The 26272-nt window shown below is 37.9% G+C and overlaps 1 protein-coding gene across 1 annotated transcript in view; it reads right to left on the bottom strand.

Annotated features, from left to right (window-relative positions):
- The window catches only part of APC (APC regulator of WNT signaling pathway), a 92701-nt gene that overhangs the window by 34489 nt on the left and 31940 nt on the right, over positions 1-26272 (bottom strand). The window contains exons 2-6 of the mRNA XM_069880762.1: positions 25561-25713; positions 10374-10458; positions 9241-9442; positions 2879-2987; positions 736-849 (exon numbers count right to left, since the gene is read on the bottom strand). Of these exons, the coding sequence (XP_069736863.1) occupies positions 736-849; positions 2879-2987; positions 9241-9442; positions 10374-10458; positions 25561-25695 (645 nt within the window). The 5' untranslated portion in view covers positions 25696-25713. The remainder of the gene's footprint in view (positions 1-735; positions 850-2878; positions 2988-9240; positions 9443-10373; positions 10459-25560; positions 25714-26272) is intronic.

The raw sequence follows: 26272 nt of genomic DNA, 5'->3' as shown, positions 1-26272 counted from the left end.
CAGAGCCAGTTGTTATCCAGGCAGATTAAATTCAGGTCTGTCTGAGTCCAACTATACAGAGAAATCCCTACGCAGCCTTTATGTACATACCCGACAACTGCAGGACATGTTCTGCTAAATACTTATAGACGTATGAAATTTCTGAGAAGTGCTACTAAATCACTCAAAAATTTAAAGTAGCTTTTCTAATTACAAGCAAAATTAATTAGAAATGCTTCTTACGTAGCGAAATGTGGTGTTGAGTAAGCTTGATGAGAAAAAAAGAACCTAAGGAGACCATTCTTATTGCAAGGGATTATTTTTGTTAACATTCGTCATGAAAAAACGCAGAATATCTTACCAAGCTGGTTATTTAACCTTTCTGGAAATAAATGGTCGTTCAAATTGTCACTCTGCTGCGGTGGGGGAGTAGTTTTTATAATCAGCAAGCAACTGATTATTTCATTTACAGGTTTCATACAATTACATTCTAGGTTACACTTCCAAATGGGTGTGACTTGCATACAGAATTATACCTGTCCTCAACATGAATGCAAAACAACTCCTGGTGAGAGCAAACAACTTCCAGATATGTATGCGAATTACATTTTACTTGAACATCTTGTTTTCAAAGATTATTCCTTGATGCATGCTTTCTGGTTAAGGAAACTTGAATAAAGATACAACTACCAATAATTTAATAAAAGAACAGGAAAACTTTTCGCCTTCCTTCTAATAAAGACAGATAAACTATACCTGTGCTCGTTTCTCCATGTCCTGGCAAGTACCTAGCTGTTCTTCCATTGCAGCTCTGATTTGCCTTGCTTCATACTCCAGTTGCCTTCTGGTCATATCTGTTTGCAAGGAGAACTGAAATTGAAGTACAGAGAAGGCTTTTTAGTAAATGATGTTTAACTGAAGTATGTATTTCTCTGAACAAAAGCAGAACAATTACTTTTCCACACTAAACTTCATAAACAAACAAAAATAATAATAGATCCTTGAAAAACTACTGCATTAATTAAAAATTAGAGCACAGAGTGCTGTTCAACCAACAGACAACCTGCAAGCTGTATTGTCTGGAGAACAAGTCTTACAAGGAGCAGCTGAGGGAAACAGGATTGTTTAGCCTGGAGGAGGCTGAAAGGAGATCTGATTGTTCTCTACAACTACCTGAAAGGCAGTTATAGCCAGGTGGGTGCTGGTCTCTCCTCCCAAGTAACAAATGACAGGCCTCAAGTTTTGCCAGGGGAGGTTCAGACTGGGTATCAGGAAAAACTTCTTTACTGAAAGAGCAGTGAAGCACTGGAACAGGCTGCCCAGGGAAGCGGGAGTCACCACCCCTGTAAGAGTTCAAAAATGCGTAGACGTGGCACTTCAGGGCACAGCTCAGTAGGCATGGTGGTGCTGGGTTCATGGTCAGACTGAATGATCTTAGAGGTCTTTTCCAACCTTAACCATTCTATGATTCCATAAGTTTTGTCAAATGACTAAACATAGTATACAACCATTGAGACAGTATCACTTATTACAAGCCTGGAGCATCTGGCTACTACCATATGTCAGCCTATCAACAAAACTGCGACGTGTGGCATCAGAATCAGTATTTTCAAAAATATTCAGAGGTATCTAACTACTGTACATAGTGCTGGTGTTCCCAATACTGTTATCGACCCTATTTTTAACTCTCCTGTGAGAAAAGAAGAAGTGTTCAATTCATGAACAACACCACCATACCTCAAGGGAAGACATTCTTAATGCTGATACATTTTTCAAGACAGGAGCAAAGCACTTCGCTCGTTTTCGGTAACTACTCCGTTTGCAATTAAGCGAGTGCCCAAGAGCAGTCTTCCCAGAAGACTTCACCAAGACCAATTCAGAGAGTCAAGAAGAGGACTAACATTTACAAAGACCTAAAATGCTACTAAAAAGACAAGGAACTGTCACCCTGTTGTGGCTGGAGCTGAGTCATAATTGATATAATCACCATGAAACAGATTTAGTATAGATATTAATAAGATATTCTAATCATAAGAGCTATGTTAATTATTACCTATGAAACTGGGGAGACAAGTTTAAAACCTACAATCGAGTGACAGATACAGCTGACACTGCCTTTGGGAACAGGCTGCAGTTCCTCAGGATCCTTTCCGGATCTTCTCCCCTTGCTTCTGGTGTTCTGATAAGCTCAGCCATGACTCAGCGTAACATTTGCTTTTAACCCAGTCACGGAACTGTTTCCATTGACTATTTCCATTTACAGGAGGCTGACTGATTCCTCATCACGGGTTACTCTGTAAAGATGGGTAACTAAGTCTTCCCACCCTACAGGCGTGAAAAAAAACGCACTGCAAATGTAATTAATTTGCTGAGGTCGGACAAGAGGAAAACCTCTATTATCTTCCATATCAGACATCTTCATTATCCCAGATAATGGTGACTTGACTATAGCAGTTTGGAGATGCCAAGGTAAAAGCTTTGAGCAACAATACCTGCACAGGGTATAGTACAACTTTACTTGCTGTTATGAAATAAGAGCACCTATGAAAATTATCTCTTGGGTTAATTTTGTCCTCAAAAGAATCCCTTGAATAACAGGACAGATAGAGAAATTACCTTTGGAGGACAGAGTTGAAGTAGTAGTGTATAATTCATGTCATAATGACTTTTCAGTTCTCCTTTCTACTACTGACGTCTGTACTGGTAGGTATGAACTTTAATGTGTAAAATTATACATGAAAAGCTGCATTATTTAGGCTGTTAGTTTTACACAGTGAATAAAAAAATTGCTAAAACTAAAATTAAAGTAGAGAACGTCACCAAATTAATAAAAAATACACAGCATCTAAAGAGAGGTCATAGCACCAGATACATGACCAACCATACTGAGGGTACTCACATTTTCAGTAAGGGGAAGACTATCAATCCTTTTAGTCAGGTTCTGAAGCTGGGCATAATACCAGTCCTTTTCTTTCTCTTCCTTCTCAAGCTCCGCAAGCAAAAGAGATCTATTAGAAAGAGAAGCGGCCAAAGTCTCACTACTAAGATCTCATTACCATATACAGGTATAAAAATAGGCATTGATATCCATAAAAAAAGGTTACATGAGAAATAAGGTTTGAAGAGGGAATTAAGACATTTGAGAATTGGATGCAGTTCCCTGGTCCCAGCTAAACAACCTATTCATGCCTCTGTACTAAGCAAGTCATCAGCTCTGTGTATACCAGATCCATATCTATGAAGGAGGAAAATACACACATTTCTTTATACACGTTTCACTTTGAAATCTAAAGCTAAGAGGTATTTTGTGAAAGTGACAGATATTAGTTGGGTACTAGCTGGTATTCTGCTTCTTTCAGACAATCCAGCTTTAACAATGCATCAAGCTACATTTTAGAAAAGGCCTGGATGCCACAGGAGAGTATACAACCCTGAACCACATTAGTGAATGAAATGATCTCATCTAACTTTGCGGTTTCTCCTTACTAACTTTTCTAGCCATATCTAACCTTTGGTTAGAGCACACAGAATGAAGCTATTCCTGTAAATATTAAAAATACTTTAGGAGAGTATTTTCCATTAAATGTTACAGACAGGATAGATTTGTAGCTGTTTAGAACATTTTAAATGGCTATCATAAGCACAGTGCGTACCTGAGTAGTTTATGAGAAAGATAAAAGGATTAATAAATGTTGACTACCAAGCATAAAATTAGGAATTTTACATACTATTTTATCAATATTTCACGAGCTACATTTACATAGTTGTCAATTTTATCAATATAGTTGCATAGCATTCACTGTCACCAAACTTTTTGAAATAGATACTAGAATTTTCAGGCAAGATCTGGCTAGCAGGCATATACAGAAAAGCCACTCTTGCTTGATTGGCTACTTTTTGCAGGGGGGGCTGGTTTTCATTTTAAGCATGAGTTTATCAGTTTCTTATAAATGCTTTCTGTAAGCACTCTTCTTCCTTCTGACATTTTAGTATTGCTCATTAACAGAAATGCTAAAATCAACACTTAGCCAGAGGACAGAAAGCTGCATCCAAGTTTGCCGCGTATTACTTCCCATCCCTTAACTTCTGCACCTCTAGACTCAGGTTGTGGGCTTTCTGAGCAAAAGACATGTAAGCCTTTATAAAGCACACAAACACATTATGGATAATTACTGTAAGTTGTTAGGGAATGAAAACACCACATACTACAAAAATACAGATTTCCCCTGACTACTATAATATGCATCCCGGTCATGAATAGAGAAAAAAAATTCCACATAATAGAACTTCATGTAGAAGAATATAAAAGTAAGTATTTAAGGGATTTTTGACTTTGTTCCTGCTTTACAAATGTTTCAAACTAGTTCTGATCACTTAACCTTATACTACAGATCCAGTGTGAGTGACCTGACCATGGTTCAAATAGAAAATTAAAGCTAACAGGATCCCTCACTACAACAGCAGAAGGCTGAAAACTGCACACATCTAATAGTGCTATACGGTTTTAGACATGAAAAGAATGAGACAAATTCCCAGATTCGATTCAACAGTTACATCAAAATAGAATTATTTAAAGTCATTTACTGGGCAGCTTTTATATCGGACAGGTAAACAATCAAAATCAGTGAAAAGAAGCAAAAACCAGTTACCGCACTCCTGCACAGAAGCATAGCAGAATTACTGGAAACAGTAATTCTTCAGCCACAAGGACTGGGGCCTGCAGGAACTCCATTAGACAAACTGAAGGAAAAGCCAACAGATGGTTCTTGGGGAAGCCCGTAAGAAAAGTAATGTTTTTGGCCTCTCACCTGCCCACACCCTGGGTACCTGACCACTGCGTACGCAGGCATTCTGCATTACTCCCCTTTTCCCAACCTCAGATTTCCAGGCACCGTTAGCGTACAGTTTGTGAATCAAATTTGCAAAAGCATAATTCATGCGTTCCTTATACGAGCATTTTTATCACATGAAGATTTGAAAATGCGAAATGACTAATTCTGCCTCTGGATATCACAGAACTGGTAATAAAACTAGAGGGGTTACTTTCAGCTAAGCAAAGGTGTGACTAAGTTCCTCTTGCAAAACACAGGGTATTCAGTTTGTGAGACGCTGTCATTCAATTTGTTTTGACATGTGCAAAGTATGCTAGAAGCAAGAAAAGAACTTAAGAACTAGCAGTGCTCCATAAACAACATAATGCATGACCCGAGGATGCTCTTTTAATTTAATAGTGTCCTTTTTGCTTCTGAGTAATGCTTTATTTGAGATTACTACTTTGGTATTGCTGCTCCATGAGTATTTAGGTTTAAGAATGTCTTTAAAATCCCTCAACACAAAGCTTGAAGGATTGGTACAAATGTAGCAGGTTGCACTTCAACTTCCCTGAAAATAAGCAGCAAACCTCTCTGGATGTGTCTGATCAGCTGGCCCATGCACGTCATATTAGTACTGGACACTAAACCAACCATAAGTACAGCTCCCTCTCAGACTTTCGGAAATTCTTGAGGATAGGAGAGCATTTAATGCAGACAAAAAGTTACTGAGCATGGAGGAAAAAAAATTTTTAAAAAAATGGGAAAACCCTGCACAGTTATTCCATCTTTTTATGCCCCAAAATTGTGTGTATCAAGACTTTGAAAGCATCAGAGAAAGTTCTGTTTTCTGCCAAGTTTAGTGAGTGAGAATGCAGCAAGGCAAATGAAGCAAACTTTTGGAACTTCACACTATTTTTATGATTTAAAGCTTCCAATTAGAACTGCTTTTGAAGAGTGGCCACTTCAAAAGACTTCTCTCATGTGGTAGTTTTGAAGTTCCAACAATAAATGAAGTTGAACAAAAGCAGAAAACTGATTTCTTTTTTTGAAAAATCTCTTCTGCATAATTACGCCAATGTTATTCCCACTTAAAAAGGAGGAGAGAAACAAACTATATGGCACTCTACTTGCATTATGTAAATTACAATTACATTTAAGATTTTCAGTTCAATTGGTAAGTGAAAAAATAAAATCTTGACAATTAAACACTGGTGATAGACGCTGTAAAGACTTAGGTAAATTGTACAGTCACTCAAAGGGAGATAATAATACAGGCAGAAAGAAGTCACAAGACAGAGAAAATGCTTAAAATCAACATAAAAAAAAAGAAGAAGCAATAAGGTGTGCAAACATTAAAAATCATAAGATTGACACCTTAGTGGTAAATTACAGAATTTACAAAAGTGAGATTATTAAATTCACCAAACTGCAAAAGACAAACCAAAACAAAAAATAACCTGCCACGTATAATGAAAAGTTTTGTTGATACAGTTTCTTATCAAATACACCTGGAAACAGCCAGAGAGAAAGTAGAAGATATTTAATAAACAGTGTATTCTAAATTGGTAACCTAAATCAAACAACCCACATTTTTTTCTTTACTTTTTTAGACTTTGAAATTAGAGGAGAGCTAAGCAAGTGAGAAACAGGCAGATGATTTCATCTACACACCGGTAAGTAAACCAAGTAATAATTTTCTTCCCCTCGCAAAATTGCTGTTAGCCAAGCTAAATGATTTTTTTCAACACAAACCAAATTTTAGCTATTTTTTCTTGGTTGTTAATGTAAACAAGTAAGAAACATCTAGTAAATTAGTTTATTAATAAAAATCTCATGAATTTGTGAAGTCCACACACAGTTAATACATGATTTGATCCTTGCCCAAACACCTGAACACCAGAGCAGCAGATATTGTGCCACTGTGTTAACTTACTGCACTGAAATGTTCCCCTCCTGCAAGTTTCAAAAAAATGTTATTTTCTTCTAAAATACTTTTGTATTTCGAGGCTTTTAAAGTTCCACAAGCTCTTTGAAACTCTAACTGCCAGAAAAATTCTATTTGCAAAAAATGTGCGTTTAATATATACATTTAGAAACACAAACTGAGTATGCCAAATAAGTTCAGGCATAAAGCATTGGAAAATAAGTGGCTAATAATCTCCCAGAAATTGTAGTGATTTCAGAGTCGTGGTCCTACATTCCCTCGCCCCAAGTTCTCACTCATCTGGCTGTCCAGGGGCTGCATCAATGCCCTACATGCTCCTACGCACCCTCTGAAAGAGAATAGGATGGTTTGGATTATCCACCATTTCAGTAATAATGAAGCCAGATGTGATCTGACCAGGCCTCTACAAATCATCTTCTTGGCAGCACAAATCTTTACCCCATCAGCTTAAGCTGCTTAAGCTCATCTGAAATAAAAATATCCTTATCCCCCCTTTTTCAGTATTATTGGGAAACAAAGACCAGTTCACTGGCCTGGAGTTCACTTGAATCATGAATGGAAGTCCTAACTATAATTAAAGATTTTAGTATCACATGTAGTAAAAAACAATGCTGGAAGAATATGAGCAAGTACACTGTTTTATCAAGGCAGAAAATGGCAAGCACATTAGATTCCCTAAGACTGGGATGAGCAAGTGGGAAGAGATTCACAGGAATCCACTCTTTATACAACGGAACAAATATGATTAGTGATCCTTACCAGGAAAATATGAAAATAGAGTGGTTGCTAGAAGAGGCTCAGTATGGACCCATGGGAAGTTACCTTGATTCTACTGACAGAATCAAAATAAAGGGACCTAGACATAGTTTATTGGATGAAAAGCACACCCTTTTCAGCTCCTGAGAGTAAAATCTCTACTGAATATCTGGAAAGGCCCATTAAGGTAGGGGCTTCTGAAGGGCTGCCCATAAACCACTTATTACCCATCAAACTTTTGTATTATGTGTTGAATCCTGTGTTCAGTTCTGGGCCCCTCACCACAAGAAGGATGTTGAGGCTCTGGAGCGAGTCCAGAGAAGAGCAACGAGGCTTGGGAAGGGGCTGGAGAACAAGAGGAGCAGCTGAGAGAGCTGGGGGGGGTTCAGCCTGGAGAAGAGGAGGCTGAGGGGAGACCTCATTGCTCTCTACAACTACCTGAAAGGAGGTTGTGGAGAGGAGGGAGCTGGGCTCTTCTCCCAAGTGACAGGGGACAGGACAAGGGGGAATGGCCTCAAGCTCCACTAGGGGAGGTTTAGGCTGGACATTAGGAAAAAATATTTCACTGAAAGGGTCACTGGGCACTGGCAGAGGCTGCCCAGGGAGGTGGTTGAGTCACCTTCCCTGGAGGGGTTTAGGGGACAGGTGGATGAGGTGCTGAGGGACATGGGTTAGTGATTGATGGGAATGGTTGGACTCGATGATCCGGTGGGTCTCTTCCAACCTGCTAATTCTATGATTCTGTGATTCCAAAGTGGATTTTTTTTTCACTTGTTAACGACTACTAGGCATAAAAATATCGTGTTGCTATTTATTCATTTTTGCGACCACACGCTTGACAACCTATCCATCAAGTACCTGATTATGACCACATCTTTAGGAAACCCTGTCTTACAGAGAAGCTTCTGAAAACATTTGGGATTTCAGTCAGGTTCATTTTAAGATGTAAAGATGTCTTCAGCAGGAACAGCTGCATGTCTCTATTTTGCATTTCCTTTGTAAGGGATTGATTAAGTACTATAAATCTGTATTACGCCCTGAAAGTATGTTCTTCCTATTGAATGGATACCACTATCTTACAAGAAAAGCAGTTTCATCATTTTGTCAATACACAATGTCAGGTGGGAACAACATCTTGCAGATGAGTAAACATTTTTGTTTAACTGGCATTTTTGCCAAGAGTGCAGAATCACCAGGTAAACGTATGCTAATAGTTAAATAACTGATCAACCAGCTACGGTACTTAAAACAAAAGGGAGAGATGCACCATCACATCGTTACAGTTTCACCATTTATCAATAGTGGTGAAGAAATAAAAAGGTGTTTGGGATGCTCCACTTCCTCATGTCTAAATATATTTCAGTTACTGGCAATCTGCTGATTAAAATAAAACAACCTTTGGCCAAGAAACAGTTAACACTAAAATGCATATATATATAGAGAGAGAGAGTTATATATGCATATAACAAAAATATGCATACATATATATATGTGAGGAAGCAGTAGAAATTTTATGACGTGTTTTAAGATCTTTTATATATTTTTGTTAAGAGGTATTATATGTATATTTTGTATATTTCGTATGTGTCTAAATACAATGTAGATTTCTGGTTTCCTTACCTGTCAAGGTAAACATATCAGTGATCAAAACCATACGCATGATAGCTAAAATAGTAGCGAGTCAGTAAAATTTGATGTGAAAATTAGAAGTCAATCTGTGCTGGCTAAATAAACAAAGACATTTACCTTTCTTTTTCTAGCTCTTCTAAATAACCAGTGCTTTCTCGGCTTCCATTCATAAATCCCCTTCTTGGAAATGATCCCATGGGAACAGGACTGCACTCTCCTGAGCGGCTTGACACAGACCCTTCCCGGCTCCCATATGAACGCACAGACACCTTTGGCCTTAACTTCACTCCAGGGAAGTTGGTACTTTCCAAGTTCAGTTCTGGATGGTAAAGAGCAAACATTTTCACAGTTGAAGTTTGCCAGTTCAAATTTCAAAGACAAGCTTTACCTTAATTTCTTATTTCCTTCACAAATCCATAATCTTTTGATGGAAACATTTTGCACTAGAACCTACAGAGAAACGTACTGTGAGCAAAACCAATCCTACTGGCACACATGGAGAATTGTAGCTGGCTGAGCAGATGGCCAAACAGCAGCCCTGACAATCATAACAGTATCCCTACACGAGCCTGCCTGCACCTTTCCCAGAGGAATTAAGAAACGGGCAGCTCTGCATAAATGTCATACAGATTGTTCTTATGGCCCACTCACTAACAGCTGCTTTCTCAGAGATCCTGCAGATGCTTCACTATCATGTAAGACAACTCTGACCACCACACGGCCCTTAAATGTAGACAGGTCCTATGACATTTCTGGCTCAGGGGTAGGGATAACGGATATTATACAGGGAATCAGTGGTCTGGGCTTGCCCTGCACATTCCATATAATGGGATGGTGCACATTCCAGCACATATTCTAGGGAAGGGAGCATCAGCTTGCAGGATGATGATACAATTCCACTAATATGACATGGAGAGGGCTGGGCATGCAAGTGCGTTTAGAAAATCAGTGGAACTAATCCATCATTAATTTAAACAAATATATTTGTTCAGAACTGAATGAAAAGCAAATTATATCAAAAGCAATTCACACGAAGCCCGAGGCTAACAGTGGCAAAAGCACAAAAGCAGCATAGGAAGGTGGTTTTTTGGGGACTGTCTTAAAATAGTTAGTTAAAATAACAAACATTGAGACTATGCCTTACCAACAGAGTCAGCATTGGAAAGAAGATACAGCCAAGTTAGGATATTCTATCCCAAAGAACAAACAGAGAACAAATGAACCTACTTAAAATATTATTCCAGATTTACCTTTAAGTCGTTCCAGTAAGTCAATTTGTCCAGAAGACACCATTGCCTCATCTTCAATACTTCCTTGTAGCTGTTTCAGCACCTCCTGTAAGATATTAATTACGAAATCCTTACACTAATAAGTCACAAAGTAAATACATCTTCTCCTGCCTTCAAGTGCACATTCACATAACAGCTACTGAGACAGTGAAGTGAAAATATATTTCAAGTGAGCTAAGTGTGTCCCAAGTTTAACTGCCAAACATTTCCTAAATTATTTCCTGAAGCACAGTCACTATGTAAAGTATATACACCAAGTAACTCATCCTTTCCGATAATCCAATCAACTGACTTATTTACAAGTTCTTCTGAAAGTGAGCACCAGTTATCTCAGGTTTACAGATGGAGATACAGGAGCACAGAGAAACGAATTACACCTCTTCATCTGTGTACCTTAAGTTAGTCTCGTAAAAATAAAATTTGGATACATAACTCAAAGTATCTCGAATACCACATTCTTTAAACCTCAAAGACACCAGAGCAGATGCAATCCCCAGGATTTTTCTGTGAGGTCTTAGGGCCACTGTAAAACAGCAAGTCGAGTCATATTATTCTTACTAGTACTACTGACAGCACTACCAATGCTACCACCACATCACATCTATAAGGAAAAGACGTAAGATCCCCTCATGTTATTTGACTTATAATTACTACTGCTACCACCATCCCGTCTACAAGAAAGAGATTTAGGATTCCTCCATGCAGCTGAAGCTTCAAAGCCAAGAGTATTGTCATGTGATATCGAAGCTACGTATGTATGACAAAACTATACAGCTGAAGGAACATACTTCTAACGCACAAAAAAATTCATAATAAACAATGATTACTACAGTAAAAGAGGCCTGTAAGCCCCTAGGTCTCTAATGCTCAGTGGCCTAAATTCAGGTAGAAAATGAAATGCAAGACAGTGAATGCCTTTTCTATATCAGAATGAAGGATACATCAATAGCAAAAAAAAATTGAAAAGACTGGCCACAAGGCAAAAAGCCTTTACTGGTGCTTAAAATGTAATTTTTCATATTGTGGAATGGAAGATATTTTTAGCAGGGGCAATAGTCAGGAAATGAAAACAATTCTGAATACTGAAAGGTACTCCACATTTTTCAAACGCAGACTCTACAGGCAGAACTGCACTTCTGTTGAGACCTGAAAACTAACAAAGTTTAGACAGTTAAAAAGATCTCCACATCACTGTTTTTTCTCTTTTAAGAGCCTAGCATACCCTACCATCAACGTCAGTGGTTCTTGCAACTTGTACAGAAGGTCCCCTGAAACATAGGTAGTATGGGTCCTCAATGCAATCCATCTACCTTCTGCTCTTACTGCACTACCTGTTTGTTAAAGCTGGCATAGCCTTTAGGATCAAGTCTGGTGCGATAAAATCACTGTTCTCGGAAACACACCCCACTGTGCTTGTACTTCTAAGTACATTCAAGGGCATCCTTATTAGCCACATGGCCCAGACATCTCTATATATAACATCTGCCTTGTCAGGAAAGTCAGACAAACAAGTAATTTGTTTTTTGGTTTTTTTTTCAAAGGAGGACTCCTCCAGTATCTGATGTAAGGGCAGACAACATTTGCAGACAGCAATCCTAGCTTAAAAGCCTAAAAGGGCAATGTGGACATGTGGAGTGGTCTTCAGCATCTTGCAAGCTTCTGGAAGATCTGCCAACTCAGACATATTTAAAATAACTAATGAATCCCTTTCCTCTGAGAGCAGCACCTTGATACAGGGAAATAAATCAAGCCAAATTTCCAAACCCTCCTTCTATCCCCTTCTTCGAAGCCTCTTTCTCACCTCTCTGCCAAAACTGTGTCAGTTCTGCTATTTCAGAAATCATATCCAGGATACTTTCCTACATAATGAGTCTTCCTGCTTCAAGAGCCAACAAGAACAGCCAAGTGAAAATAGCATCACCTTTTCCTGTGCTACCGAACTAAACAACTCGGCTGTTCAAGGAGCTAGGGACTGCTCTTTGTAGATAGTGACAACAGTTCAACATTAGCATATTGGATCACCTTTCTCCGCAACAATTTATTAATCTAGCTTGCAACTTTCAGAATTTAAGCAATCCCCTTTTCTTCAACAGCACAAACATTTTTTCCAAGTCAGCAGGCAAAGCATTCTTTTGTAAATTTCCCTACGTTTTTTTCTATAGTGCCACTGACAAGGTAACAATGCCATTATGAGGCTATGACATTGACTTTGGACTCAATCACAGCGTGCTTTGAAATCTAAGCTGACAACGCAGACAAAGGTTAGAGAGGGAGACGCAACCCCTGGGCGAGGTACTGTTGAAAAATGAGGTAGTATGCTAAAATGGCAAATTGGGGAATTGACAGTTTTACTTGAAGAAACTTTACTGCAATAACCCATTTGGAGAAACCACAGCAAGGTATCTGTTACTGTGATCATGTAAACGTTTATTTACTCATTATAACTTCAGGACTCGAGACTAATGCTGTTTACATGCTGTTCTCTCATTTTCCCTTTGCAAGATTACGTGGTGCTTTGAAATAGTACTTTTCCATTGTAATTTCATATTACTTTTGATATCATGTCTGCTAAGCAGTGTAAAATCTTCTCCACAAATAAATCTGAATCAATTTAACCCAATATAAATTTTCTGTTTAGTTATGCAAGTTTGAATACATATTAGTGGTCATTTACATTGTTCTAAGCAAAGTTTACTGATGTAGTAGTGACTTACTGATAAAAGACAAACACAAGTGTATCTTTAAGGAAGGCTGCAAAAGTTTCTTCTGTTCTTTTAAAGAACGCTAGTCACATTACTGTAACGGTCACTTAAATGCAACCTCTATTATCTTGTCCTACTGGAGAAGTACAAAAGACCACTTTTGGAAATGGAACTGTCCCTATGACTCATCATCATTTAAAAAGGTTTCTGTCTTCAGAGTCTCTGGACTGTGAAGCCCAGAAACAATGCAAATTCTTTTTTTTTGTTTTGGTCAGACTCTATGAATTTAGTCCTGACCATACAACTAATTTCTGGATAATTAAATAAAAAAGATCAGACCTGTCTGCAAGTAACTGGAAAACTACTAAGAACCAAAGCACCTGAACTAATACTGCATGCACCCAGCTACGTGGTAAAGGCTGCACATAAAATTGCTTAAGGGCTGTGGCTGTGAATTTACTCAAGCTACTAATAAAGTGAACCACAGAGAAACACCACTAACAATGTCAGATTTCACATCCCAACAACTTTTAAAAGTATATTCAATTTTTGAGGATTGTATTAATATACACCATTAGAAACATTTCAAAAGACAGTACCTGTAAAAAGGCATTCTGGTTTGGATAAATCCTTTTCCTGTGGACCCCCACTTTAAATGGAACTGCTTTTATCACTTTTATGCGCTCTTCTAGAAGTTTTGTGGATTCAGCGAATGCCAAAATGTATGAAAATCATTATGAAAGCTAAACACTTTAAACGGCTTGCAGCAGGATACCAGATATACTCATGAGATATACCCATGGGATATATTCATGGGCCAGTATCAGCTGGAATACTAAAGCAACAGGATGTTTTGAAATATACTGGATCTTTTAAAGGTAAGCATGAGTCTAAATATAAAAATACTTCAAAAAAAAATCTGTTTTACCAATCAATTTTTAGTAATAGCTTTTTAGCTAATAACTATACTTGGGCCTACATGAAGAGCTATTCCTGTTGTCTATAAACACACAGACAGACGGTGCTGAGTGTTTTCTTCCATATTTGTAAACAAAATCCAAACAGAGTTATCCTTCAGTTTAGCTTTTTTAGTTTAGGCTTAACTTGGTTACTGCTATATTTACAACATCTGAGTACCATCCTGCACAAATACAGGAAGCGCTTACAATTCCAGACAGTAATCAAACATCTACTCTACCTTAGGAGAAAAGGATGGAAATAATCCTTAGGATGGAAATAATGTGCACTGAATGATCCAGAACTATTATTTTTAATCAAATCAGCTGTATTTTTGAATGAGAAGATTCCGACAGCATCTGTACTCATGGTTTTTAAACCAACATGCTGGAAATTTAACATAGAATCGCACTCTTTAATGAAAGTTTAGATTTTCGAAGTTCAACCCAGTGTTGCACATTGATTATTATTGGTTTAAAAGGGCAGGAAAAAAACAGGCTAAAAGTACATTCATCACTCAAATTCAATAAAAACATTAGATGTCGAAACAGCAGGGGGGACGGACACCAGAATACTACTCTCTATGCATTTATAAACAGCATAAACCTAAGACTTATACAACCTCTCCTAACCATAGGAGCTTGACAGTACCTTAGTGGTACCACACATGGAGTGAACCCGTGCAAGAGGCCCTTTGCTCCTACATGTTTTGCTGAATTACACTGCTAATTAATCAAGCTTCGTGGGATTCTAACTGCCTGAAGTGCAAAGCAACTGCTTTGGTTGCTCAGGTCCAAGCAGTGATGGCAGCACTGATGACTGAGGTGAAACACTGGAGAAGCTCAACTTTAACCTTGTAGAAAAAGGAATGCATTTGTTATGCGAAATGATGTTGTATATTTTAATTTCAAACAATGTCATTTTTTGAAAGAAAAATGTTTGTGTGGTGCCACCATGCTGAAGAGCTGTCACTTGCAGTAACCACATACCAAAGTCTACTAAGTGTTTAGTGCAGGCCCACTGTCAGATCAACTTACATTATATGATTTCACGCTCAGAAGGAATGCTGTCTGACGTAACATCAGTAACTATACACATCGCCAGCTCAACTTCACCTGAATTCTAAAAAAATAATTTAAAAAATAATCTTTTGTTTCAATTTTCCAACTACTTTAGCTTCTGATAGAATCTTTAGAATTACAAATTCTAGGAGTTTTACTTACTGTGTAATTATACCAACCAACCAAAAAAGACACAAATCAAACATAATATAACACCACTGTTGCTTCTTTACTGCTTAAATAAACTCACTGATATTTTAAATGTCTGTGTTTTGTAATATGCTAAATGACTTTCACAACTGCATTTTTAGTTCACTTGAACTTAAAAAGAGTTATTTGCAAGTGTCTAACTGCATTAGTTGTGCAGTCACTGAAGAGAAGTATTTCCCAGAACACATCATTTGATTCAATCTGTAAAAATTAGTTCTGCTTATGGAAGTTCCACTTACACACTAGATCAAATTACCAATACACATTAATAATTTCAAAACTGCTTTTATTTTTAGCAGTGTTTTTAGAGGATCTATCCCTTGCATATCTACTGTATTACCATGTCATAGCCCTGATGTGACAGTCTCCTTTATGTGCTTTAAGACTGCCATTACCTCTTCCCTCCTAAAAGGCCTCAGAAGAAAAAAAACCTCTAATATTTACTATGCTAACCATGATTAAAATTTTCCCTTGAAAGACTTAAGAAGTTCAAGCACTTAGACATTAGGAAAGAAAGTATTGCAACTAAATGGAAACGAAGCATATACTGGAAAGAAAACACTGGATGAATTTACACAGCTCTACAAAATACAAATACATACAAATATTTACATAGGCAACGAATTTTACTGCTGAATCAAAGGCTTTTCTCCCCACTTGTTCATCAAATGATGATTTTGTTGAAGGACACTGAAACAGTATTTCATGAGTCAAAAGCAAAATCTTTAGAAATGTAGCCTCAAAAGAGGCATTGCCAATTATCAACGGAAGACTACCAGGCAGCAAAAAGATTGCAGCTAATACTCTGCCAACTTGTCCCAAAGAATTCTCCAGATGAACAACCTTTGTGTCTAAGACGATATGTAGCTTTTCACTCCCAAACTAGACTGGCTAGCTGTTATCGTGTACAGCAAGACTGTTCATACAAGCAGTTAAATAAAGCATATATGAAGACTTGAGTTAAAAAATGGAAACCTAGTACGGCTAGGTCAAGAAGAAAACAAGCGCCACCATGTTCTGTCCATCTTTATCACACCCGTTGTGCAGAATAGGGCTAATATAAAGCTAAAAGAGGCTTCCACCAAGAGCAGGGATACATGCGTATCTGCTATGCAAATGCCTATACAGTAAACCATTTGGAAGAAGACCTGACCTTCTAAGCGTCAGTACCTACGCTACTATTTTCAAAGTTCTCCCTTATAAAATAGCTGTAATGTGAAATTTCTACAACTAGCCGATGCATTAGTGCGCAAAATAAAGACAGTTAGCTTACAGTGAATTTTAAAAATCCATATTAATTCAGAATACAAAAGATAATGCGAGTACTGTGAAAGCAAAATATACATTATTATTGAATTAAAACATTTTGGTACGTTGTACTGATTGTAACTGGATTTTGAGCACCATCTGCCCAGGATCCTACAGCGCTAGATGAGATCTGCATCTCTCAATTCTCACTGAATCCTCTCCTACTAGCTTAGCTATCTGCAGACGGCTTTTCTGATGATGACTGCAGCTGAGCAGTTTCCGTGGTGTGTGAGATCCACTCACAGTCAGACCACAGATTAATCAAGAAGACATAGTTTGGCTAAGAAATCCAATCAGCAGAAGAGGACAGAAATTTTAGTTTTAATACTGAAAACAAAAAAAATTTTAAAAGTTCCGTTTTTTCTGCAGACTGCATTTCTGTCACAAAGTAACTTTCAGGGAAATAACTGACTCTCTATGTGACATATTATATTAAAGACTTCATTTGCAGAGGTAAATTAGAAAATACCACTGTTTTATACAAAAGTGTATTTTCATCCTTACTGTGAGCATTCAGCATGCTAACTGTGGAAGATTCTTTCGTGGAACAGGTAAAATTGTACCATGGAATGTACAAACCAGCTGACGAAACCAGGGTGGTATCACTTACTGTAAAGCTGGCATTTCCATAATGTTTTAGTGTGCAAACCGAATTAAAGTTTAAGTCTTTTTTTGGTGGTTATTTTTTCATCTAAACAGGAAATAAAAATAAAAACACACTTTACTGTGCTGACTACTACTTTCTTGTAATTTATTTCAATCACAAGTTTTGTTAGTGCTACAAGCAAAGAACAGATCATTGCAATGTCCCCACTATTAAAAACTGATACAAACAAGAATTTCACAGAATTTCTTTAATTTATGCTTTTGAGTCATTGATTCCCTCCCATAGCTTCCTTCTTAAAAGCTGGACACTTATTACACAAGCTTATACGCACCTACACCTTAAGCCGTTCTTCAAAACATTTCAAGTTCCTTCTATATTTCCCTTTATTGTCTATTGTAATTTAAATTCCTGCTTAAAGCACTCCTAAATCCAGGTCACAGCAAATTTCAGCAAAGTATCAAAGAAATCAAGAAAAAGACTGTCTGTGTGCCAGACAGAGCATGTATCACAACAACCTTTAATAAATTGATGTCTAGAGAAGAAAAACAAGTTCTGTTAAGTCAGCAGAGCGCACAGTACCATACAAATAATTCCTAAGAGCCAGGAGAACAAAGAAACAACAACAAAACCCCCTTAACTTTGGCCACATCCACCAGAACACTGAAGAATCAGACAGACAAAATGAAGTTGATTCATTAGAGTTGGCTGGAAGACGCACGGAAACAATGCCAAGACAAGGGCAAATTCAACACAGGCAACCACTCTCCGAGGGACGCGACTTGCATGGCAATGAGCAAATGAAGAGCTTGCTAGAAGGTTCTCATCGGCTGGCGATAAACAGGCTAATTAAGGAGGGAAAATTTATGTTCAACTACAGCTAGCTGCAACCAGAAAAAGAAGTTTCTTCCACTATCGTCTGTATCCAGGTAAACAGGATTCCTCCCCAAAAAGCTGTAAGCCAGGCACCCACAGGCCAAACTTGGAAGAGGGCGGGGGGGAAGGCCAGAACTAAAAGATACAGCAAAATAAAAAACGGAATGTGTCCACAGCCCCATAGCAGCAGAGTGCTGACCACGATGCCTTGTAACTGCTTCATAAACTGGAAGGAAATTGGGATCATAGGGACAACTTAAATGATTCAGCTTCTCTGGATACTTATATGATAATTTAAAAATTCTGGTTTCCTTAAAAAAAAATAAAAATCCCAAACCCACCAAAACCCACCACTCGACACCTACCACTTTCTAATGTAACATAGTTGTCCTACTGTGACCTCTTACAGGACTTTTGAAGTTTAACTGTCACACATATGTCCTAATTGACATACGTAAATTTCCTTCCTGAAAATATTTGCTAAAGCGTTCTCCAGGAACATAAAAAATAATGCACTGGGGACCACACTACTTTTCAGGTGGCCAGAGCTTTGTGGTGAACCCTCTTAGACCTTCTCATTAACACTTTCTGTTGAGTCTCCCAAGAAGACTGAAGCTTTTAAAGAAAACCAAAAGCTAAACCATAAACCAGGATAATTAGCTAACCCTTTACGTTTAAATATTAACCATTTAAATGGAGAAAAATAAAGTTACTTGACCAGACCCTTCAGTTGCTAGTTTTGAGTCTCTGTACAACCTCCTCACTGCGAACTGTACCTTAGCAGGGCAGAGGTGAACTGCGGAGTGCTTGCTGGTCCAAGCAAAACCTCCATCACTGGCCAGAGCGAGGTGTCTGCTTCCTTCTCTAGCACAGGCTCCCTTTCCAGTCACGGGCTCCCAGGCTGCTGCTGTCAACTTTCTTCCTTCACTCCACCCAAGCCACTGCCCTCTTCAATCTCTAAAGGTTTGGGATTTTAGAAAGGAAGGAAATTCCTCTTTGTCCTTCTCAAGGGAACATAACTCAGCCAGGAAAAAAAAAGCCAAACAAACCAAAACAGAACCATGAGGAAATGCTGTCATTCACACTCAGTCAGATTAAACACCCATTCACACAAACGTCTCACCTTCAACAGCAGGAACCTAGTGAGGATACAAGAACAAAACAAAGCCTACTGTTCATTTCTCTCACTCGTCCTCTCCCCGCCTTCCCACCGGGCTTCACTTGCAGACTTCTTGAAACCGCGTCTCCAGTGGTACTACCTCCTGATCAATTCTTCCGGCACCCAAATGCTTCCATGGCAAAGACTTATCGACAAGAAACTAATCTTGTTTTGTTTGTTTTCCACTAGCTGTCTGATAACGTTATTTGATGTTCCTTAGATCTGGTACTGAGGGAAACTAATCACTTCCTATTAGCTTTCCTCATGCTATTTATGATCTTCTAGAGCCCAACAATCCTCTTCCCATCCTGTCCCCTTCTCTCTCCTCCAGCTCTCTCCACCTGAAAAGTCCCTTTCGATTCAATCACGCCACTTAATGCTCTTCATGTCACTTAATTGTTTTTGCACCTATATTAATTCCAGTAGATCCTTCCTGAGGAGGTTTATCAGAACAGGACTCACTTCTGGATGCAGCATGTGTCTATACTGACATAATAACAGCTTTTCCATTTCCCTATCTATGTTCAGTAATTCCTGATATCAGGCTGACTTTTTAGATCCAAACTAACCACTAGCCTGACAACTTATGAAAAACACCTGACATTTTCAGACATTCACAGCATTATCACTAAGACCTCTTTCTATGTTTTTGCCATGCTAATTCAGAACCCCTCATTATGTATACACAGTTAAGGGTGTTTTCTGTGGTGACTCGTCTATGCTTCGAAGCACTGAATTATTTCTCATGTATACAATTCTGTCACACAATACCACAAGATTCTTCTGGAACTCCTCATGCTCCCTGTTCACTTTCACCACACCGAAAATAACCACTCAAACTAAAATCTCATTCTTCTTTTTCCACGTAACTCAAGGATATGTTGGAAAAAAACATAGGTCATGGCAGAAATCTCACTAGGACATTAATGAAACATTTTAATGTGTGTGAAACCAATTAAAAATTTCTTCTCCAATGATAAAAGGAAAAAGGGAAAATGAAAGACAAGGCTAAAAGCTCTCCCTTTGGAAACAGATGGCAAAATCTTGTTATCTGACACAGTATGTATCCTCAGCAAAATGTATGATTTTTGGTACTTTTGAAGAAAAATGTTTCTTAGGTTTCTTAAGACTGCAAAACTTGCTGTCCAAGAAATTTATTTATCTACTATCTATTCAGGGAACCTTGTATACTGATAGCTGGAGACACTACCCATCTATATAGCACGTGACTAGACCGCTAAGCTGTATGTATCAGAGGTCCCCATGAACATGCTAGGCTTTGAATTCTACTTCACAAAGCGTGACACATAGAACTAAAATTTCTTGAGCCGGTTAGAAAAATCTCCTAGCACTTTCTGTACTTTACAATGAGGATCACTAAACACTGATGATCACAAGCAGCCGATCAGAATAAAGTAGGTTTCCAAGATTAAATACCAGTATTTGGTGGCTATACAGATAGTATGACCATAAAATGGGGTTTGGAGAGAAAGAAACCTGCTTACCTAATCGAGGAGACATCTGATAAAAGCAGTCACACATTCTGAAAAGACAGAATGCCTCAGCAGCCATTTTAAAGCAAACACTAAAATTCAGGCAAGGGGGATAAAGAGTATCTAAAATTCTATGTTGCTGTACATGTGAACTTCTAAAAAAGGACGTGATTCAGCCGTTGGTATATCTCATGTAAAGGAGCAGCGCTCTCTCTCTCTTTTTTTTTAGTCCTCTTATGGCTTATAGATCACAAATTTCTACTTAGTAGAAGGCTGACAAAGTGTTTATGTCAAAGTATAACTGAGGGTCAAAACATTGCAATCCAGCCTGCTCCTGGAACATGCTAAACATCATCTTCTATTTTTATAAGCAAATGTATGCTAACCGACTTCAAGTTGGAAGCAGCACATTTTTCAGATCCCCTCTTTTTAATCAAACAAACATGCTACTGTGAGCATTAAGTTGCTAACTTGCTAGTTTGTCTGAGATTCCTGGTAAGGATTTGGATATTCATCCCTTGAAACAGACACATAAAGGTATTCTAGGAAGTTAAATTTGCAGGTAAAATCAAATGCAGCTTAATCATATTTAATTACGACAATTCTAATATGATAGAAGCTTTCCCATATTCTCACAAAACCATCATGACAGAAACAAGATGAAAAACAGGTATCATGGCATCTTCTTTAGAAACCTTTTATCTTTAAGCTTGAGTAATAATTAATCAACCTCAAAACTAAGTAAAACACTGCAAAAAATCTGGAATATTGTATTCCACAGACTTAAAGTTCCATTTGCAACCGCATTAAATTACTTTCCTGTAAAACTGTACGTACGCATTCAAAATAAAAATCCCCAAAATATCTTAGCACTTGCATTTATTATCTAGTCAAAATTCATTCCAATCCAACTTAATAACATCACAAGGTTTATTACCCTGATGTCTAATTAGTGGAAGAAACCCACAAACACCATCTGTGTCAAGAATAAACCACTGCTTGGACTTGCACAGGACATCGCAGTAGCTAGTTCCCTAGGACTTCGTGTTCTAAATCTGAATTCCTCAAAACAAACAAATAAAACCTCAGACCCAAACCACAGAAAATTATTAAAAATAAAACCTATGTATAAGGACAAAAAAGACATCTTCCTCAAACCAAAAAAACTATAAAAATCCCTGGAATAAGAAACTCATAATATTCGAGAACATAAGCCTCCCTGTTTTGTTACCGATAGGTGCGGACACAATACAGAGGACAATAAGAGAACACAATAAGATGGAAAATCATATGTAGAATATAATTTTAAGTGCACTATATGAAGATGAAAGACAATGTTTTGCCCGCAGAGCGTCATATATAACAAAGATGGCTTTCTTACACAAGATAACACGCATTACTCACTGAACGTAAAATGCAAGCACTCAGAGAGAGAGTGTGGAAATCAATGAAATGTTACTCTCTTGCTACTTCTTGAGTACTTGAAATTAAGTTACATATACCTATTTCCCCCAAGATTCTATATACAGAGAAAAATGCTGATAATAATTAGCTATGACATAAATAGAAAATATGCCATCCAGAAAAATACTTGACTTTTACAGAAAAGGCAGAAAAGCCTTTGTTGGCAGTATCTGTCTCAAAAATTGAGGTCTTTTCGTGACTAAAAGTCCCTTGTATTTACATGCAAAAATAGACTAGCTGATGTTGGACTGCTTGTTGTCTCTTCATGAAATTACAGTTCAAATTGAAATTTGAGTTCAAATAAAACTACATTCATTTTTTCCTAAACTCTTCCACAGCCTGTGTTTTATACAGTCACTATCTACCTCTAGACACAAACTGTTTCTCTTCATTTTTGGGCCAACATCATTATTTCATTGACCATCAAACAGCATATTTGTTGATTTACAGAGAACATTTCACCATACCAAACTGCTGTATTTCATCTGACAGTAAGCCAACAGTAACAACTGAATTTCCCAAGTTAGTCATAATACTCTGAGGGATTTCTTTTGTTTGAACAGTTAATCCTTACAACAACACAAATTAAAAATCAAAGTGGACACTGTTTTACTAACCATTTCGGCACCTCTGTTACCACATTTATCTTTCTTTACCCATCACATTGTTTTCTGGACAGCAAATGGACAGTTTTCACTTTTAAATATTAAATTTAGCTCTAAACGTGAAGCATTCAGGCATTCTTATATAGGTCAGTAGTAGTTTATAATAAATACATGTGCAAGATGAGCTCACGTTAAGCTTTTAATTCCAGTATGATTACCTTACATTTCTGAAATGGAGCGATTACAAAGATGAGGCCCACTTACCCAACATTTTAACACTTCTACTTCCAAAATCAATTTCTTTAAACATACAATTCTACCTCTAAAACACCTTTCCTAACTATTGCCTTTCACAACCAATAAAATTTAAGACAAAAGAGGAGACACAAGCAAACATTAACAGTCCAAAGAATCAGCAGGAGGTATTTCTGCACCAGCCCACAGATCAAAATTCACGATGCAAGAACAGTGATGTTTGCCATTGAACTACATCTTGTTTTCCCCACTGATACTCCCCTTCTCCCACTAACAGTTGGAATTTTACTTTGTGGGAGGGAATGCTAAGAGTCCTGTGACACTTAAGATAACCCCAAAAGAACACTTTCTTTTCCAAAATATTTGGAGTCTTAACTACTTACATGGTAGCCAAAGGGCTTTCAAACTCCGCTGCTCTTGTTTTTCTAATTACTTTTCTTGTAACTATCCCTAATTATGGCACTGGAACCACAGAAACCATGAACCTTCTTGCACTGGAACAAAGCCACCACATACTTTCTCCAAAAGCTTGCAAAACTACAATTATCTTCTGACTAAAGAGAATCCTGCAGTGATCCCCAAACTGCACCCACAGGCTCCAGTCAGACGCCAAGATCATTCCTATATCATCCTTTAGGTTTAAGTCAAGTCCAAGCTAAGTTTTGACCCTTTCCAAACACACCTGAAACAAGCAAGGGGAAGAAACACTTCTTGGGTTCATGTGCAGGACCAAGCACTCATGAAGAACAGCTGATTAGGATTTGTTCATAGAATATGGTTTAAAACAAAAAAATCAAATTCACCTCAACAACTCCCCCCCTCAACCCCAACCCCCCAGAAACCCATACTGAGCTTGATATTTGAGGTTTTTACGATAGATTTAGATATGCTCTTCTGTGGAGCGCAATAGAGCCACTTTCCATTTGTTGGCCTGCCAAGTTTGAAGTAAGGATGGAAACCTGTTCCACATCCCAAATCAATGCCCCAGAGCCAGCCTAAGCCTATACAGCTAGTCTTGACTCTACGTTAGTAGAAATTTAATTACCTGCACAACAGCTAAATAAAAAAATAAACTTGTATGGGGACAAAGAAGGGAAAAAAGACATTTTCACTCTTCCTTTTTCAGCTGAGGCAGATCACCTCCTCTGCTCTTCCCTCCTTCATTTTAGACTGCAGTGACACAGACGGAAGAAAAACAGTATAAATGACAGCTAGATTTCAGATACATAATCAAACAATCTTTCTATCCACAGCTGCCAATGCCAACCACTGTTTCAAGTACTTGGTGTAAAGGACAATAACTTCAATTAAGGGAGCAGAGCCATTTTCATTTTACAAATGCAATGCAAAGATTAAACGTATCTGAAAAAATTGTGCTTCTTTTAAGTGTTGTAACTAACAACAGTGCTTCAGAACACAAGAAAATTTTTCTTCTTACAGGAAATATACAGATACCAACCTACATGCTGCAGATAAGGAAGTTCAGTTCAAAGCATTGTTCATTACTGTATCAATCAGATTACCACAGTTAAGAAATTAAAGATTAGATATAAAGGAACAGTAAGTTTGTGATATGACGATCAGAGAGCAAGGAGATGGACATCCAAGTGTTGTTTAACACCTAGAATATGCCAGCCCAATACAGCAATATATGCAGAGGTACCAGCAACTTCTGAGCCATCTTATATCAAAAGCAGCCTGGTTATGCAGGCTGTCAGCAAAATGCAGCGGGATTTGTCAGCTTAGGGAAAGCAACGCATCAATGCAGCTAAAATGCTTGAGAAATTCTGCCTTGTTCAGTGTCGTGGGTCACATGGATGCAGCCGTGTATGTATCTTCCTACTGATCAAAATCCATCTAAATTCCAGCTGAGCCTAGTGTTTCCTCTTGGATAGGTGGTTCTGAAGGCCAACACCTAGCCAACGAACACCAGATGGACAGATCCTGGTGAAATTAAGGATGAATTACGGGTTTAGGAGTGGCTGGAGAACTCGTGGTCTATTTTTAAAATGAACTTTTCCTTTTCAGATGTTAAATACTCTAACTGTAGTAATGCCTAAATTTTTCAACTTAGCTTAGAACACTGAGAACCTTCAGTCTCTTCCATGTTTTCAAAAGCTGAACAATACTGGCTTTGTCAAACCGTGGCAGCAGACTGGACTTCCTGCTGGTAAGTAGAGCAGTGCTAAAACACTGGTTTTAGCTAGTGCTTACCATGACAGACCAGAAAAGAAGCTCTGAAAACTGGAAGCTGTTTCTAAAAACCTATTTTGAAATGTTCCAGTTTCCAAATAATAAAAAAAAAACAACCTTCACTAAGTGGATTTGATAGTTTTCCCCTACACAGCCTGAAAAGAAGACTTCTGAAGGAACCTAAAAGCACACAAAACTTGCTGAGCAACTACCGGTCTGCAACACAAAAGGCAGTGCAAAAAGGCATGGAGCTTGCAATACCTTCATATTAGATGCCTCGTTTTCCAGTTTTGTTAGGTGATTTGAGTTATCCTCTAGCTCTTGCCGAAGGTTGGAGTTCTCCATCTTTAATGCCTCAACTTGCTTTAACAACTGATCATATGAAGCTGCGGCCATCCTGGGCTGCCCTCAGCCCTAAAAAAAAGTAAGAGAAAATACTGAATTTTAATATTTTAGGAAAAAAAACAATTTAATTTATCTAACCACACATTTTCTAAACATTTAATTTAAACCCATTAACACTATTAATGTCCAGAACTAATGCCAGTTCAAAGACTTTTTTTCAGTGGGCTTCCATTTGACACACATGATTAAGGCAAAAGAAAGATGTTCATTAACAATTACATTAGGTATTATGGAAAGGCAGAATACACGAAGGAAAATCAGTGTCATGCAAAAGCATCCTTACTATTAGCATTTCAGTTGTAACACTGGAAAACTACACAGATTATAGAACATATTTAATGATTTTTGGAAAGACAAAAAGTACCATCAACCATCCCTAAAACATGCTGACTGCTTGCTTATTCTATGAAATGCAATATAGTCACAGATGTTCAAATTTTCTAGGAACAGCACACACTAAAGGAGATGTTGCATGAAAGGCAAACAGTAAATATTGAGGGATTTTAACAGGAAAAAAAAGCATCTAATGTATTAGTAATCAAGCCTTTTGTAAAAATACCCTCCACAT

Source organism: Phaenicophaeus curvirostris, chromosome Z (genome assembly GCF_032191515.1).
Source record: "Phaenicophaeus curvirostris isolate KB17595 chromosome Z, BPBGC_Pcur_1.0, whole genome shotgun sequence".
NCBI lineage: Eukaryota > Metazoa > Chordata > Aves > Cuculiformes > Cuculidae > Phaenicophaeus > Phaenicophaeus curvirostris.
This window is presented reverse-complemented; position numbering and strand designations above follow the sequence as displayed.